General features: G+C 38.1%; 1 protein-coding gene across 2 annotated transcripts; it reads left to right on the forward strand.

Annotated features, from left to right (window-relative positions):
• The first annotated feature begins 11,907 nt into the window (after positions 1-11,907).
• Positions 11,908-17,027, forward strand: selenou1a (selenoprotein U 1a). 2 transcript variants are annotated; one of them, XM_037685808.1, is made up of 6 exons: positions 11,908-11,987; positions 14,443-14,628; positions 14,747-14,838; positions 14,918-15,058; positions 16,027-16,191; positions 16,282-17,027. In XM_037685808.1, exons 2-6 carry the CDS (start codon positions 14,484-14,486, stop codon positions 16,375-16,377), a joined length of 639 nt encoding a protein of 212 aa, XP_037541736.1. In that variant the 5' UTR covers positions 11,908-11,987; positions 14,443-14,483; the 3' UTR covers positions 16,378-17,027. The 2 variants fall into 2 exon arrangements, with proteins under 2 accessions (XP_037541736.1, XP_037541745.1); XM_037685817.1 differs by lacking the exon at positions 11,908-11,987 and adding an exon at positions 13,609-13,801.
• Positions 17,028-17,524: the final 497 nt, after the last annotated feature.

The raw sequence follows: 17,524 nt of genomic DNA on the forward strand, positions 1-17,524 counted from the left end.
TATATATATATATATATATATATATATATATATATATATATATATATGTGTGTGTGTGTGTGTGTGTGTGTGTGTTTTAAACCCTTCCCACACTCTTGCAATATTCTAAATAGTGCTTTTAAACTCTAAATGCTCTAAAAGAGCCCAGAATGTCATTTCAGCTCCCTGCCTCCTCTGCTCTCAGCCATCTGCAAGCGCTCTTGGCCACGCCCACTTTTCAGCTCTGCAGGGAGAACAGCTGATCGGCTGCAGCAGGAAGTTTATCCTGCACTATGGGCCGCACACAGGTGCAGCAGGTGCTAAATAATTTCAAATAATTTATTTTAAATAAAAATCCCATGCTGATCTTGCAGCTCATCTATCAATCAGCCAATTGTGTGTCATGTCCAATCTTAGTTTGAAAAACCGCGATACAGCGAGTCTGTGATATACGAACTATGAAGTAGCAGGGACTATTTTTTTTTTTTAAGTTGCCACCTACAGGAGGCCATGAAAGAGAATGATGACTAAATAACTAAAATAAATTATCTTGTCAAATCAAAGATTTTTAAGTTAAATTTTTGTTTGTATTTTGCCTTAGTATATGATATGTGCATTATATATCATGTGCATTTGTGCAATATTGTACCTGTGAAATACTGATTTATACTAATTCAACCTACTTGCACCGTTATTTTCTACCATGATGTTTGCTATATTTCTTTTGGAGCTTGTGAATATTATGTTTCTATTTCTTTGTCACTTTGGTACTTTATTTTGTACTTTTATTGCATGCTTTGTATATTTTTAATTAAAAAAAAAAAAACATTTTTTAAGCGAGTCAAATCAGCTCTTCTCATCCTGAACATTTCATTGCATCGTTGACCTTGTGTTAACCTGCACATGACAAATAAACAACGAGTCACTGAGCAGGAATGTTAAATGAGAAAAAAATATGAGCTCACATGAAAAAATCAAATGTTAAAAATTATTACAAATATAAAACAAGGATTTTCAAAAGAAATAATAAAAAGTTGTTGACACGGTTATGAGTTTGTGTTTTACATCAACAATGCACAAATCCAGGAACCACAAGCAGCAACAGATTATTAAAATACTGAATACATTTTTTTCTTTAAATAATTGCGATTAAAAATGATCCTGTGGAAAATAAACAGCCTTAATGAGAGCAAGGCCATGGTTCTGATCAGACTGTGTACCGCTGATTATACTGGACTTGTAAATTAATAAGTTAGACTGATAAAGCCCCAGTGGAATCCAATTTAACCAGCTTATAAGTCTGTAAATTAAAATGTTGCAATGGTAATTAAATTGGCCTACTGATAAATGATGGACAGAGAAAATATAAAGTTGTCGTCCACAACAGAAATGCTCCAGATGATCCTGTTTAAGGTCACATAATGAGTGAATTAGTGTGGTAGTTGTGAAATAAAAAGTTATTAAAAATATAAGTGGCACACAACTTGTCAGGAACCTGCAGACCCGAGTTCAGCTCCCATCCAAACCTGTGAGGTTCTTAAGAAACTTAATTTTCAAGTCTTTTTTTTTAAGTTTCAGTTGCTTTTTGAAGTTTTTTGTAAATTAAAAACAACAATCTATGCATATTTCATGTTTTAACAAAAAATACACTAAGCTAATTCTACATGAAATCAGAAAATGCCACAGTAATTGTTACTTAATATTTGCTTTAAGTACAATATTATGGAAATATCCATATTTAAAATGTGTGCTTCCCCTCAGTCTTATGAAGCGACTCACTTTCTGTGCCATTAATCCAGTTTGGGGCAAACAGTCGTCTGTTGTCTAAATGCTGTTTTCCATCCGAGTCCCAGCCCGAGGCCTTCGTCTTTGTACGCAACTGCAGAATACATCGAGCCATTTCCTGAGAGAAGATCAAATAACAAAGATGAGTCCCTTAGATATTTCATGGCCTTTCAGGTGATTCATCGTGTCTCTGTCTTTTTAAGAAAATCACAAGCTTTTTAGGACAAGTGGAGCAAGTGAAGGCGAATAACAAACACACACACAAACGCACATCTGGACAAAGACACATACAGACAAGATCTTTTCGAGTGTACTGAGCTCTGCTAGTAGAGATCAGCAGATTTCTCTTTACTGTAGCAGAAGATCCGTGAAGACTTTTCTCCATCTTGCCCTTGTTTTGCTCTAATTTCAGACAGTGTTGGGTCGGCCTCGCCAAGTGAGACTAGAATTTTAACGGCTCTCAGCCGTGAAAGAAACACCTCAGAGTTGATTTGGTGGAAAAGGCAACTTAAAATTGTTTAGTAAAAACTATAGCTAAAAATGACAACAGTATTAACATACACAGACCATTTCCAAAGAATTAGAATATCATGGAAAAGTTGTTTAACTTCCATAACTCCATTCAAAAATTTAATCTTTAATAGATGATAGATTCAGGACCCACAATTGAAACGATTTCAAGTATTTATTTGTTTATTTTTTACATAATTTGGGCTTCCAGGAAACCTGTGCAGGTGCTTTGAGTTTAGTAGATGATTAGTGTCACACTCAGTTTAAAACATTCATGCCCTGCAAAATTTGGGCTGATGTCTCCACAGTATTCTAATTTTTTGAAATCCTGTTTTCGTGGGTTTCATGAGCTGGAAGCCCAAATTATGTAAAAATAAATAAATAAATACTTGAAATCATTTAAACTGTGGGCCCTGAATCTATCATCTATTAAAGATTAACTTTTTGAATGGAATTATGGAAGTTACACAAATTTTCCATGACATTCTAATTTTTTGGAAAGTATAAAAATAAAAAAGAGACTTGATTTGGTAACTTCTTCTGGCTGCACCTTTTATCCTCTGTCTTCATCTCACCCAATCCCAGCATCCAATCATCCTCCACTACGTCCATGATCCTTCCTCGTCTCCCTCATATCCAGTATTCCATGTCCAATACGTATATCCACTGTCCCTCTTCTGCACATGTCCAAACCCTCTAGTCTCTAACGTTGTCTCTAAAATGCTCAACCTGAGCTGTTCCACTGATTTACTCAGCTCCAGTCCTGCTCATTTTGGTCACTCCCAATAAAACTTTGAACATCATCATCTTTGCCACCTCCTGTTTTTATGTGCGTGCCACCTTCTCCAAACCATATATCAAAGTCTGACAGCATCTTGTAAACCTTCCATTTCACTCCCAAAGCTCTCCTTCTATCACAGATCACCCCTGACACTAGCCTCCATCCGCTCCACCCTGCCTGCACTCTCTTCCTCACTCCTCCTGTATGAATGATGGACCCCAGGTACTAAAACTCATTCCCCCTTTAATAACTCTACTTCTTACAGCGCCACTGTTGCACCAGTCTTCCTCTCGTACACACATGTTCTGTCTCACTTCTGCTGACTTTAATTCCTCTTCTCTCCAGAGCAGACCTCCATCTCTCCAGGCTCTCTTCCACCTGCTCCCAACTCTCACTACGGATGTCATCTGGAAACCTTACAGTTTATGGGGACTCCTGCCTGACCTCTTCAGTCAACCATCACCATCATTGTCATCAAGAACAACAAAACATGCTAATCTAGCTTCTGTCTAGTTTCCAGTCTATCCTCTAGAGCAGGGGTGTCAAACTCACTTACAAAAGGGGACAAAATTAAAACTTTTTTCAAGCTAAGGGCCAATTTCAGAAACTACATTAACTCAAATCAGACACCCAGCGTCTTTTCTTGGTCACATGTTCCTCAGCAAGAGTTTGATTGGCCTCATTTGATGTTGTTTGTTGTGCTTTCAACATCATAATCAAAGATTACTGAAAAATTCAAGAGATAGAAGTATTTTACATTTCACATATCATCTTGGGGGTCAGATATGATGACAACGAGGGCCATATTTGGCCCCCGGGCCTTGAGTTTGACACATATGCTCTGGAGTTATTTTGCATAGTTCAAAAATAAAAACAATACTCTGTTTCTCACTTGAATCCTCTTATACAAGTTTTTTTTAATGTAGCTTCTTATGAATTTCATGTTATGCTGAAGGGAAGCATTCATACTGGTTTTCTGTTTCAGGGAGACTGAACACCTGTCAATCATATATCAAGACATTGACTAATGATAAATGAAGCGTTTCAAACACCTCGCTATGAACATGTCGCAAGAACTTTAGCCAAAAAGATTATTACACTGAATGACAGAACAGAGATGTTAAAACTAAAATACGGCAACAGGAGCTCATGTTTCTGGACTTTTCGAGTGGAAACTACTTTGGCGAACCCATTTATTGGTAAATTAGGTAACTACAGCCATGTATAGAAGCAATCAAACTCTTTTGGCTGATCCTATCGCCAGCTGTTAATCAGCTGTCTAAACTCCCTTTTGTGACTCTTATTTCTGACTGGTCTGCTTGTGGAAGCATGCCACATGTGTGACAGATGACCAGAAGTAGGACAAATACAACATTGAACATGTTGTGTCTGTTTGCCACCATGCAACAGCTGAACATTTACCTTTTTGTTTACTACCTAAATCTTGGAAATGTGATGGGAAATACGTATAATTAGTTGTAAATTCAAATAATCAGGCTTTGGTTAAACTTATACGAAATTGCAACACTTTTATTTAAAAAGTCAGATTTTATTTTCCTGATATGGACATTTCCTCCACTTTTCAAGCACTTTAAACTGTGTGGTAATGATGGGATATTCAGCCAAATGAAAATGGGTGAAAGTTTTTGTTGACTGTAAATAATTTTCTTTTTTGTTCTCTGATTGCCACACTTGTTAGATTTGGCGTGCCACTCAGAACCCGATGAAACCAAGAGGGCTCTGGTAAATCGATTTCAGAGTTCTTTGTGATCCACTTGTCAAAAAAAAAATAAAAAAAATAGATGAAACTAGAAAAGATGTGAAAATCCTGCCCGGACCCCGAAGAGAGCAGGCGATGCGAGTGCTATCCGGATGACACGTCACCGTCTATGTCAATCCAGCTGCTTCACGATGAAAACACAGGGAAAAAATAAATAAATGAAACCCACACACTTGTTTTGTATGCAAACATGAACGTCCACAGAATGAGAGAGTGCTCGTTGCATCAAAGCACTTGTTAATGACTGACAAGGAAAATGACTTTTTTTTTCAACCTCAACAAGATTGTTATGGTTCTGTTGAAAGATAAACGGCCATCAAAGTTCAGACGGGCCTGAGGGTGGAAATGTGAACAGAGATACACAAAGTTCTTTAAATTATTCTTTAAGTAATCCTAAATAATATGATTCAAATAGTACACACCTCAGAATGATAGCCAAAAGAAGACATCTTCTTTGGGAAATCACTAGCTTTTGACATTAATATGTTTTTGTTCATTGTAATTTTGGTGGGAAATTGTATATTATTTTTAAAAAAGCAGTTTAAGTAACTAGCTTTACTTCCAAAATCCCATGTCACAATATCTAATAGCTTGAAAACTGGATATAAGAAAGGACTCTCAAAGAGATCAAAGTTCATGCTCAATAATCCAGGTAAAAAATCCAACAATGTAAAGTCAGGTCCTCTGGATGGTTTCTGTGTTGAAACGTTTTGTCTTTCATCCAGAAGACTTCATCAGTCCAAGGAGCCACGATAACTCAGTCCCATAAGTAGCACACTCACATAGTGTAAATGTGCTACTTATGGGACTAAGTAACTATAATTAGTTCATTCAACAGGTTAGTCTCATTGAGCCTCAAGGACTCATTTACTAGAGAGACCTGTTTTTAACAAAGAACAATGACAACAGTAGACAATCATAAAAGAAAGCATACAGTGTATAAATACATTAAAAATAAATGGAAGAAAATTATATAAAAAAAAATGAAACAAAACAGCTACATTATAAAGTGGTATAAAATACTAAAAACAGGAACATGTCTGCATTGGTTTTTCCCATGAACTTAACAGATGTTTGAAGCCACTTAGAGAGGTCAAGGTCGAGAGCTTCAGATCTTTTTTCAGGATATTCCAGGAAACAGGAGCGGAGTAGGAGAAGGCCCTTTTGCCTAGTTCAGTCCTCATTAAGTCAACACTGCATGTGATAATATCCTGAGAGCGCACGCTGTAGCTGCACTCACACAGAGACATGTAGGAGGAGATGTATGAAGGCAGCAGACCAAGAAGTGATTTAAAGATGAAAATGTACCAGTGAGTCTGTGTGAAGTTAATGATGACCAGTTAACCAGTGAATACAGGGTGCAGTGCTGGGTACAGTAGTTACAGCCAGTTATGAATCTTAGTGCACCACGATAGACAGCATCCAACATCTGCAGGGTGCTTCTAGGGGCGTTCATGTAAATAATGTCACCATAATCAATAAAGAGAAGGAAAGTCGCAGTTACAAGGCGTTTCCTTGCATTCAGAGTAAGACAGGATATATTTCTGAAAAAGAAACAGAATTTAATTTTCAGATTATTTATGTTTTCAACGTGGGGCTTAAAAGAGAGGTGTGAATCGACCAAGATACCCAAGTATTTGTAGGAATCGACAAACTCGATAGGAACACCATTTGAATATAAAATCGAGGGAAGGAATGTTGGGACCAGCTTCCTGTTTAAAAACAACAACATCCCTTTGGTTTTGTCTGTGTTTAGTATAAGTTTGAGACAGAACAAATCTGACTGGATGATGTCAACAGCACATTGCAAAAGCTGGTAGACCTTAGCAACTGTTCTAGCTCGACAGTATACAACTGTATCATTAGCGCAGAAATGTAAGGATTCATTAGGGATGCTCTGACCTATGTTACCTATGTAGATTGTGAAGAGGGTGGGTCCTAAGGCTGAGCCTTGTAGTACACCATTGTTAATGGTTGGATAACTGGAAGAAGTACCATTATGTTGAACACATTGCCTCCAATCTGAGAGATAGTTAGTGAACCAACCAATGGTGTGTTCTGAGAAACCAATTTCTGAGAGCTTATGACATAAGATGCCATGGTCCACAGAGTCAAAAGCTTTAAGACAGGTCTAAGTAAAGTGCAGCACAATAATCCTGAGCATCCAGTGTTTCAATGCACCATAAAACTTCAGTGAAGCAGTCATTATGCTGTGTTGTTTCCTGAAACCAGATTGATGGAGAGGTAAGATGTAAAAAGAATCCAGATACTTTTTGAATTGAGAGTTTATCAGTTTTTCTAGGATTTTAGCTAAAATGTAGAGTTTAGAGATTGGTCGTTCAACATGGTGGGATCTCCTCCCTTCAGCAAAGGAAGAACAAAGGCTGTTTTCCAAGTGTATGGAATGGTGTTTTGGTTTATGGACATGTTAAAGATGTGAGACACCGGTTCTCCGATGATATGAGCGACCAGCCTTAAGAAATAAGGTGGAAATTCATCTGGTCCTGCAGATTTTTTAGAATCTAGACCTTTTAATAATTTATTAACCACGCTCACCGAAAACAATGAAAATGAAAAGGTGTGGTTCACTAAAGATTTTTTAGGAGAGGTATGATTTGTAGATGTTTGGCCTAAAGGAGAAGTAGCTGGTTTTCCATTAGTAGCTGTGGCAAACAAGGAACTCGAAGCAACAAAATGTTTGTTGAAACGGTTCAGGATCTCGAGTTTTTTTGACACAGAAACAGAGTTAACAGGAAGTTGTGATGGGAGGTCAGATGATTGAGATTCTGTGTTTTTTGTTGAAAGACAACTTCAAAATTATTGCTCAGATTAGCAAATTTCACCAAAGATGATAAGCAACCTCAGACTAAGAGTGGGTTTCCAAATGCTGGAATACATTATAAAGTTAATATCTCATCCATTATTCTTTTTTTTATCTCTTTGAGTCAATAAAGTACAAAACTTAGATTTAGAGCTCCTAAAATCTGACAAAGCTAAAACTTTAACATGTCCGCAGCTGAATGGATTTAAACGGATCTACATTAAAATAAATTAAAGGTTTTTTTTTTAATAACTGCAAAACATTGACTCATTCAATGTCTCATATATTCACAGATCAATAAAAGGTTAAAGTTCAAACCCCGATTTGTGCAGCCAAGTGTCAAGTGTGTTCAGATGTTTCTATTTATCAACGACTGACAGATTATTTAGGAGTTTGTTTCTTATAAACACATCAGCCGCGCTGATACGTCTCCCCCCCCCCCCCCACGGAGGTCAGTAAACCCAAATCCAAATCAATCACGTGGATTTGTGAGCCACTCGAGGCTGCTGTGTGTCACACTGAACTCCGGCTGAGTTTGAAAAGGCGGGTCAGTGGCCACATGGGAGCGAGCCAGGCTCAAACTTGACAGAACAGGAGCAGATAAATGTCCCCTCATAGACTCGGGGGCTGTTAACACCTGTTAGTCTTTCCTCGGGTTCAAGGACACCCAGCATTCACCCACAGCTTTCCTCTTTGCACTCTGAGCTCAGCTGGCCTCCGACCAGTTTCGTCTAGAGCAGACAGAATCAGAAGCCGAGCAGGAACTCACGCTGCAAGCTTCAAAGACTGCAGGGAGATTACGGCTTGTTATATAAGAAGTTACCTGTCGATAAACAGGAGATAAACGCACGAGCTGCCAGCGGAACAATTAAAGATACCACACTCGTTGGCCCCTTTTTCATAAAGTACTACTTTGCTCCCTGACAGCTTGTACTTGTACAATAAGAATATAAGGAGTCAATCAGTGTGTGAGCAGGAGCTGTCCACAGGAGGTGGGGAGCCAATCCTCAGCTGTGATTGGCTGTCACTCCCATTTGCGCATGCTGCCAGTTTGTATGTGTGATAAGAGAGGCAAAACAACCCAAAAAATCACAGGCGAGTCATCTGAACGCTGCGCTGTTTTATTCCAAACTGTTTCGTCGTCTAATGAGTCACAAGAAAGAAGCTCGGCGTGCATGAATCATTCAGCTATTTGTTAAAAAAAAAACAGTTTGAAACCACAGAAACAAGCATCCAGGCAGCAGGAACACCAACCCTGAAGGTTGCCTGAGGTCCGTCAGAGGGAGCACAGCAGCTGAGCTGGAGGAATGTCATCCTATCCCGTCTCTATTCCAGCCCTTTTTGGACCTTCAGCACATTCCTGCGTGAAGCTGCCCCCAATGATGAAATACTACTAATGTATAACTTGAAAAATACTCAAGCCGGTCTTCTGAAACTTTATGAAGGAGCTAAACAAAGTCTTCACCTAACTTACACTGTAGAAAAGCACACAAAGCAAATCAAACAGGATATAAACCTTCCCAGGATTTATTGAAGCTGTTGTATTGAACTGCATCACTAACAGAGCAGCTATGGAACCACAATTGTGTTGACGTTCAGAAAGTATATTGGCATACTGGTTGGTATTTGTTTGGTGCTCACTGCTATTTTGGAAAATAGATTACACCAAAGCTATAATACAGAAATTATTTAGAAAATTTAGGAAGTAGAACATGAGAAAAATGTACATATTTAGTTACTTTTTCTTAAATGACTGAGTCTATGTTTGGACTATGTGTTTTTGAGATCATCATCCTGTTTTAGCTCAAATTTGGTGCCAGTTTTTTTTTTTTTTTGGTCTGAATTGCTGCATGAGGAGACAAAATGAACATTTTTACTACTGTTTTCTGAGTTTGATCAACCTTATATAGAGAGGAAACAATTAGAAGTATAGACTTTGTTTAGTCTTAATCTTTAAAATGTCCTGCAGGAGTCAGTCTTGGCCTGAGTTTGATGTCAGAGTCCCTTCAGCTCTGCTCACACAGGAGAATCCTACTAACCATATTTACTATCATCACAACGTTTATCTTATTCTGAGCTGATCTGAGATATTTTTTGACATATTTAAAAACCTGAAGACAACTGATAAAATAGAAATGACAATTTCTACAGAAGCTGTGCTTCAGGTTGGCAATAAATCTTTTCTGCATCGTACAGAATCTGGTACAAGCTCAGCAAAATCTGTTTTACGGACGTCTTTGAGGAATTCAAAGACATGCACGTCTCCCATAAGCAGGGATTCCACTGTGACTGGTGTGATCTGTTAAGGGGCAAGAACTGGTGAAAATATCAGACTCTTCCACATTAGCCATGAATATCACAGCAAAGGTAAGAAAACATGTCAAACTATCAATCTGGAGGAGCTGGAGAACATGGAGCTGAAGACAGCAGAAGGAATGAATTTGCTGCACTTTTACAACGACATGTTTAAAATTAAATGTTTCTGTATCACATATCTGAAGTGTTGAGGAGTAAGTGAGCCCTTAAAACCTTCAAGGCTGCCGTGTCTTGCTAAAGAAATTATTTTTAAAAGATTAGGAATCACACACACAAGCGATTGTTATTTTAGACAATAACCACATTCTACATCAGAATTTTAGGGGACTTTTTAATCTTAAAATAAATATTTGAATCTGAAGAGAAATCTGTGAACTTTTTATATATACTTTTTTAAAGTCCATCAGAAACAGAAGGCCAAAACTCTTCAGCAGTATCATGACCGTGCAGATGGGTGTGATGTGTGGAATAAAATGAAGTGTTTAATTTTCATACATGATGTTTTCCTGCCCTTCTCTCGTCAGGAGGCTGCTAAGCTGCTCTGTCTGAAGTCCCAGCTGCAGGACCCTGAAGATCTTCTTCTTGCCTTGAAGCTGAACAAGAAGCACTTCGCTGAAAAGATCTACAGAAAAATGCAAACATGTTTGCAAAATCCCCCTTTAAATACAAAACTGAATAAAAGGTTTAAGACTGTAATCTACAGTATGTTACTCTTAGACAACACCTCATGGCTCTAAAGAGAGGTGGACATTTGATTATTTCATGAATGGATTTCAATTTGTTGCATTATGTATTAGTGGCTGCGCGTGTTTAGTGCTGTATGTGACTTTGGATAACCCCAGAGTGTTTCTACAACATTCTGTAGCTACCAGCATGTTGAAATCTGTTTATGTGTCAACTGCATGTAGCATGAGTTACTTCAGTGCATTCTGCATGGCTTATTCGCTGTCAAGTTATAAAATGCGTCTGTTTATTTGTTTATTGATACGCTGTGTGCAAACCTGTTATTGGTGATGCGTGTTTTAATGATGATTTGTCTCTAAACTCCAGTCCTGATCCTTCAGCACACAAATCCAACACTTAGATTTGACAAAACAGGATGGAGAAGAAACAAAAAAAGGGACTAAAAATAATAAACAGAAGCGTGTTTGTTGCCATGTTTGCTCATGGATGGATCACAGAACGAGCCTTGAGGTGCCTAGAGCCAAATAATGAGACGTTGAATCTAAAATAGAAAGATAAAGTGTTTGCAATCACAGCAAAGCAATTATATATATAAAAAAAACAAAAACAAAAGAAAAACATTAAGAAATAAAAGTGACTCAGAATAAAGTATTACTGTGAGACTACAATGAAATGACAGTGCAATCTGCTGGCTACTCTACCTTAGATAAATAATGATACTAATTGAATTTTTATGAATATGAATGTTTCTGTTCAGTGCCCTGAGATAACTTCTGTTGTGACTTGGCACTATATAAATAGACTAAATTGAATTGATGCTAAATCAATTAGCAACAAAAAGATGTGAGCAATAAGTGCACAAAGTTGACAAGAAGACACACAAAACAATATAAAAATTATGCAAAACAACTACAGAAACATTATGATCTCAGAGGCACAACTACTGAAACATGCAAACACCCCAAGGACACATGTCAATAAAGAAAAGCTGAATAAATATACAAACAATAAACCAAACATTGTATCAAATTGATCAATCTTAAAAGTGACACTAAGAAATGTTATCAAATTAAACAAAAACAAAAACCCCAGGGGCCTTTTAACTCATGAATATAAAATAAAACTTTTTTTAAATTTTTTATTAAGACTTGTTCCTACTTGTGTTCCAACTTCTTTCTGTCGATAAACTGTTTCATCCCACCATTGTTTCCATCCATCTTCCGCCATCTTGTTCGATTACTTTTCCTGCTCGAAATCGTTTAGTTGGGCCTGCCGGCTCAGATTAAACCTGTCGACCAAAACGTCAGGTCGGGTGCTCATTGATTTTTTTGGTGAGTGGTGTTTATATCACTAAAATGTGTCGTAAACGTTAAATTTCAGCGAGGTTGTGAAAATAAACACGACTGCATGCGACATGCGTTGTAACAGAGTAATGTCGGCTAAATGCTACTTGATGCTAATTTTATCGAGGCCATCGACGGTACTAGCAGTTAAAACAGTTTATGTAGGACACCGTCGGATAAACTTACAAAACTTGTTTTTTTTTTTTCAAATAAGCGTAAAGAGTGCAATTAGTCTCAGTGCTGGTTAGATTACTCGAATATTAAGGTCACAACAGAGATCAAATAACTCTCCGGCGTTTCTATTTCGTGTAACGTCATTATGCATTGATTTTTTAAACGAGTGTATTTTAGTTTTAATCCAACTACCGTAATGATCAATAAAAACACGCACTACAAATTTGAAGGCGTGTTTTTGCTTTGCGCCAAGGTCACGTGTAAGCGGTAAAATTCAAACATGTTCCGAGAAATTTCACGTTTTTATTTTATTTTTTTACATCTGAACAATAAACAATTGAAATAATATATATTGACGCCACATGGTTGCTGAAGTCTTTACCTTAAAGGTTTTTATAAAAGGACGCGATTTACAAAGCAAACTATAATGATGTATCATCTAGAGAAAATAGATATTAAGTTTTCAAGCAGGTTTTAATACTTAATTGAAACCAAATGTCAGCTAAAGTCTGCAACCACATTTTAACAGTTTCATTGATTTGTATGGGTTTTAAAAATCTAAATGTATTTCAATTTCAGCTAATTATTATCTCTTTCTGATATTCAAATGTAGTTTGGTACAGTTTTAACTTAATACATTAAAAACTGAAATAATGTCATTGAAATGCCTTAAATCTGAGCTTTAAAATAAAGTAGTACATTCCAGCTTATGACTTTTTGTAGATTTTTTCATGTTGCACTGATATATTTCCAGACAGAATAAGTATTAGCTATATTCAGAGTTTGCTGTGGGACTTGAGGTTTCTTAAAATAAAAAAATAAAAACCACTCTTCCTCATTTACCAGGCATTTCTATTGGTTGCTGCTCTTATCGTGTTTTTTTTTCCCTCCTGACTCTGAGTTATAAAGCCCAACTGCACAAATGCTTTGAGTTATTTACAGTTTGAAAGCGGACGAGCTGAACTGCCAGAGAGAGAGAGAGAGGATTTATTCACCCATTGACACAGACAAGTCAGTATCATCAAGTCGTACTTTTGAATTGTTTGAATAGAGAAGTCAGATTGGTCCTCTTTGCGTTGCATGTTTGTTTGAATGCTGATGCATTGACCCAGATGAGAACTTGACGTGCAAAAAGTAGGAAATGTATTTGCAAAAGGAGAACATTCACACTGTCAGATCAAGATAAAAACTTCTGCTTTACCTTTGCTCTTTCAGGTAACGGGTTCAACAATAGGTGCAGAGTTCTAATTGGGTCAGAGTGAGAACAAAACGCCATAAAATGTTACTTTTCTAACAAAGTTGCAACTTGAAGTGTTATTGCATTACGGCAGTGGTTGAGTTTATCATGCTCCAAAAAACAACTTTTGTTTTGTGTCTTCCAGTGAACTCTTGGGGTCTTTTTAGTGAGAAGCTCAGACTTGTACTGCAGCCACTAATGCTGGCTCTGTCTAGATGTTCGACTGCTCTGAGGTGGAGGCTTCCCCTGCGCTGTGCTGCTGTCCCCGTGGGGAGCTCCACCGTGAGCAGCCGGCACTCCACCACGGCCAGGCCGCAGTTTTTAACCCAGACCGCGCTGTTTCACCAAAGTAAAGCCAAAGCAAGTCCTGATCCGAACAAGATCACTTCAGGCAAGGGCATGCTGTCACAGTTAGCTGTCCACTGTTACACCCAAATATTTCTAATGTAAACATTTTCTTACTTTTTTTTTTTTTTGTAGCGATTTTCTTTCAGAAGATGTAATTTAATTCAATTAGACTGAAGGTAAACTTCACAATAACAACAATATTTCTCCAAGTTAAGTTCCTTACTCTGCTTTTGACTTTTCATTGTTGCAAAGAGTATTACATTTATTTCTGTGCAACTGGAATCTGATTATCTTTACATAATTAAAGATATTGGGGTTGAAAAAGAAACGGTTATCCAAATCCAAGTAAATAAAAACAAGTCATTTCCAGTTCGATGTGACCAAAAGATTGTAAGGAAAACACGCCGTTTAGTTTCTGTAAACGGGATTTTAAAACCTCGGTAGTTGTGATTACCAGAGGTGTTTCATCTCGTGAGGTTTAGTGTAAAGTGAGAACAAGTTCTGGCAGAAAGCACCGCGATAAACCCTAATCAAAGGTTGGTTTGTTGGCTGCTGGGTCTGTTTCGTTCTCCTCGTGAAAAGATGAGCATTAGAAACTGTTGCCCAGCTCAGGAAGAACTAAAAACATTTTATTAGGCTCGTGTTTAAGCACCAACTCAGTACGTTTGCCTCATTTTCATGCAGTGTCTGCCTTCTGGTCCGGACTGGAGGAGGAGCTGTTGGAGATGGGGATGTGGTCGGTGGGTCTGGGGGCTGTCGGAGCAGCCCTAGCTGGCATCTTCTTGGCAAACACCGATTTTTGTCTTCCAAAAGGTTCGAAGGCGTCGCTGGAGTACCTCGAAGATGCTGACCTGCGGTCCACAGTGGAAGGTAGGCCGCTGTCAGGTCCAGTTGATCCGAAACCAAAGAAAACATTGAAGTTTTGAGTTAAAGCTGCGTTTCTGTGATTATTCACCAACGTGTCATTTTATTTTTGTTTCGTCTTCAGATGAGAAAGTCGTCAAAGCCAAGAGCCTGTGGGAGAAGAACGGGGCCGTGGTGATGGCTGTAAGGCGACCGGGATGATTTTTGTGCAGAGAGGTAACGTTTTAGAGCTTGACGGTTAAATGTAGGCGAGTGGCAGGTTAAATGTCTCCTAATATTTCCATTCTTCCTGCAGGAGGCCTCTGAGCTGTCCTCTCTGAAACCCCAGCTGGAGGAGCTCGGGGTCCCTTTGGTCGCTGTGGTGAAAGAAAACTTGGCCGCAGAGATCCAGGGCTTCAGACCGCACTTCGCTGGGGACATCTACATCGATGAAAAGGTTTGTAGGTAGAGATTTACTGGAACAAAGCGCCGATAATATCACTTTGAACAGTATTTATAAACCCTTGATGACGCTTATCACATTCATGTTATCAGCGTTTTAATTATTTTTGAGTAGCTTGATCTGTAAATTTGAGCCCTGCTGAGTCAGAAACACAGGCTGCAGTGCCAAGAACGTGAAAATATTGAGATTTGCATGAAATGGGTCTCTACAGACACCACTGAGCGATCCCAGTAACTTAAATGGGATTCACCGGTCTAAATAAAGGTTGATTGATAAATAGCTTTGCAGTTGACGATTTTCTCCTCAGCTGGCTGTTGTGGCGCCAGGGGAAATCCCTTTGTATAATGTTTGGCATCATTGTGAAGCCCCCTTTTCAAATCTAGGGCTGGAATTCCTGACGACATTCCTCCATACCAATACAAATCATGTTTTCAAACGGGCACGTGTAAACTAAACTAGCTTGTTGACAGGCCCGACAATAACATTTCAACAAACAACAGAATAGAAACAGCCTTTATTGTCTCACAGATGGGAAATTCAAGAGCAACGTTTCATATTGAAACTTTTTAGATGAATTATGACTCAGCACAGATCACAAAAAAGGATCAGATGCTCCAAAGTTTCTAAAGGATGCACGTTGTCACACATAAACACTAATCAAATAATATATTTTAAGTATGATTCAGGGTAATAGTTATGAACAGTCAGTATCTTACCTGCAGTATAAGACAGAGTAATATCAGATATATAAGCTCTGCTCAGAAAGCTGCATTCAAAGCACATGTTCACCACTGACCTTAACCCTTAATATTTAAAGCTACTTTTTCTTTGTCGGAGATAAAAATTGGCAGATGTATTAAAAAAAAAAAAATCTTAATTATGATTGTGTTCAAAGAATTAGCTGCTATATGCTACATTTTTTTTATTTGATCTAGCTGACGATAACTGCTTTGTATTTGTAGAAATGTTTCTACGGCCCGCTGCAGAGAAGGATGGGAGGTTTGGGCTTCGTTCGCCTTGGAGTGTGGAGGAACTTCATTCGGGCCTGGAAGTCTGGTTACCAGGGCAACATGAACGGGGAGGGCTTCATCCTCGGGGGAGTGTTTGTCATCGGAGCAGGAAAACAGGTTAGTTCACCCAGACATCAGATCCGTGCAGCTTTGTCTCGTCCGTCCCATCAGAGACCCTCCTACATTTGAAATGTCTCGTTCTTTCAGGGAGTCCTCCTGGAACACCAGGAGAAGGAGTTCGGGGATAAGGTGGAGATATCAGACGTTCTGCAGGCTGCAAAGAACATCGTTCCTGAGAAGTAATTTCTGCAGCGTCATCAACGAGTGATCAAGATCAAATCCTGTTGAACTGTAATCTGTTTACGGAGATTATTACAACAAAATACCTTTTTATTTTCGTCCAATAATGTGCTGCTGAAGAGCTAATGTTTTGTCAGCACATATCTGTGAATATTCTTAAGTTCCACAAAACTTAAAAAAAAAAAAAAATACATTTTGTCACAGGGATTAAAAAAAACACCTTATTTCAGGAACATCCAGATTCAGGTAGAGCAACGAAACAAACTTGAAAATGTCATAACTACTAATTTCAGTTTAAATGCTAGCTTTGTGATTACGGATGACACAATTTAAAGCCATTAGCGTGTAAAATCTTAGATTCCTGCTCCTGATCAGACACCGGAACGGCCTCCGACACGAGCGACCGGAGTGTGTGCTCTGTGTGTGTGATGATGATAACTTGACTCTAAACTCAGCGAGAGGAGCGAGTTTGATGCCCAAACACACACACGGGCTCAGTTTGTGACCTCGTGCATACGACTGTGGTGCAGTCTTGAGTAGGTTTTGCTTTGTGTGTGTAAAACTGTGCTGATTAGCTGCTGAAGATTATGAATAATAAAGACTTTATTTTTGTCTTATTTTAAATGTATGTGTCGGGCAAAAATATAATTTCCACCCACAATAAAACTTGTTAAAATAAATAAAAAGCTGTATCAGTTACTAGAATAAACCTGGTCCAATTATTATTTTTTTTTTCCCCTAAAGTATATGAATTAACAACAAAGTCCATGCTCAATAATCCAGGTATACAATCCAACATTTTTCAGTCAGGTCATCTGGACAGTAAACTGTTTGGGGGAAGAATCAGTTTTGTGCGTTTTCTTGACTGATGAAGCCTTCTGGATGGAAGGTGAAACGTTTCAGCACAAAAAAAAAGAAACCGTCCAGATGACCTGACTGAAAAATGTTGGATGTTTGGATTAAGTTACAGAACTAAAATAACCAACTAAAAAACAATAAATAACTAAAATAATAAGATGAACTAAAATAACCGAGCATGAGAATATCCAGCAGAAAAATAAACCTGATTTCATGGTCAATTCTGAAAAGATGCTAGTTTAACTTGTTTGCATAAGATTTAGTGGCACTTTTATCAAATATACTGGGGGGG

The sequence above is a fragment of the Nematolebias whitei genome, chromosome 1 (genome assembly GCF_014905685.2).
Source record: "Nematolebias whitei isolate Nwh7 chromosome 1, NemWhi1, whole genome shotgun sequence".
Lineage (NCBI taxonomy): Eukaryota > Metazoa > Chordata > Actinopteri > Cyprinodontiformes > Rivulidae > Nematolebias > Nematolebias whitei.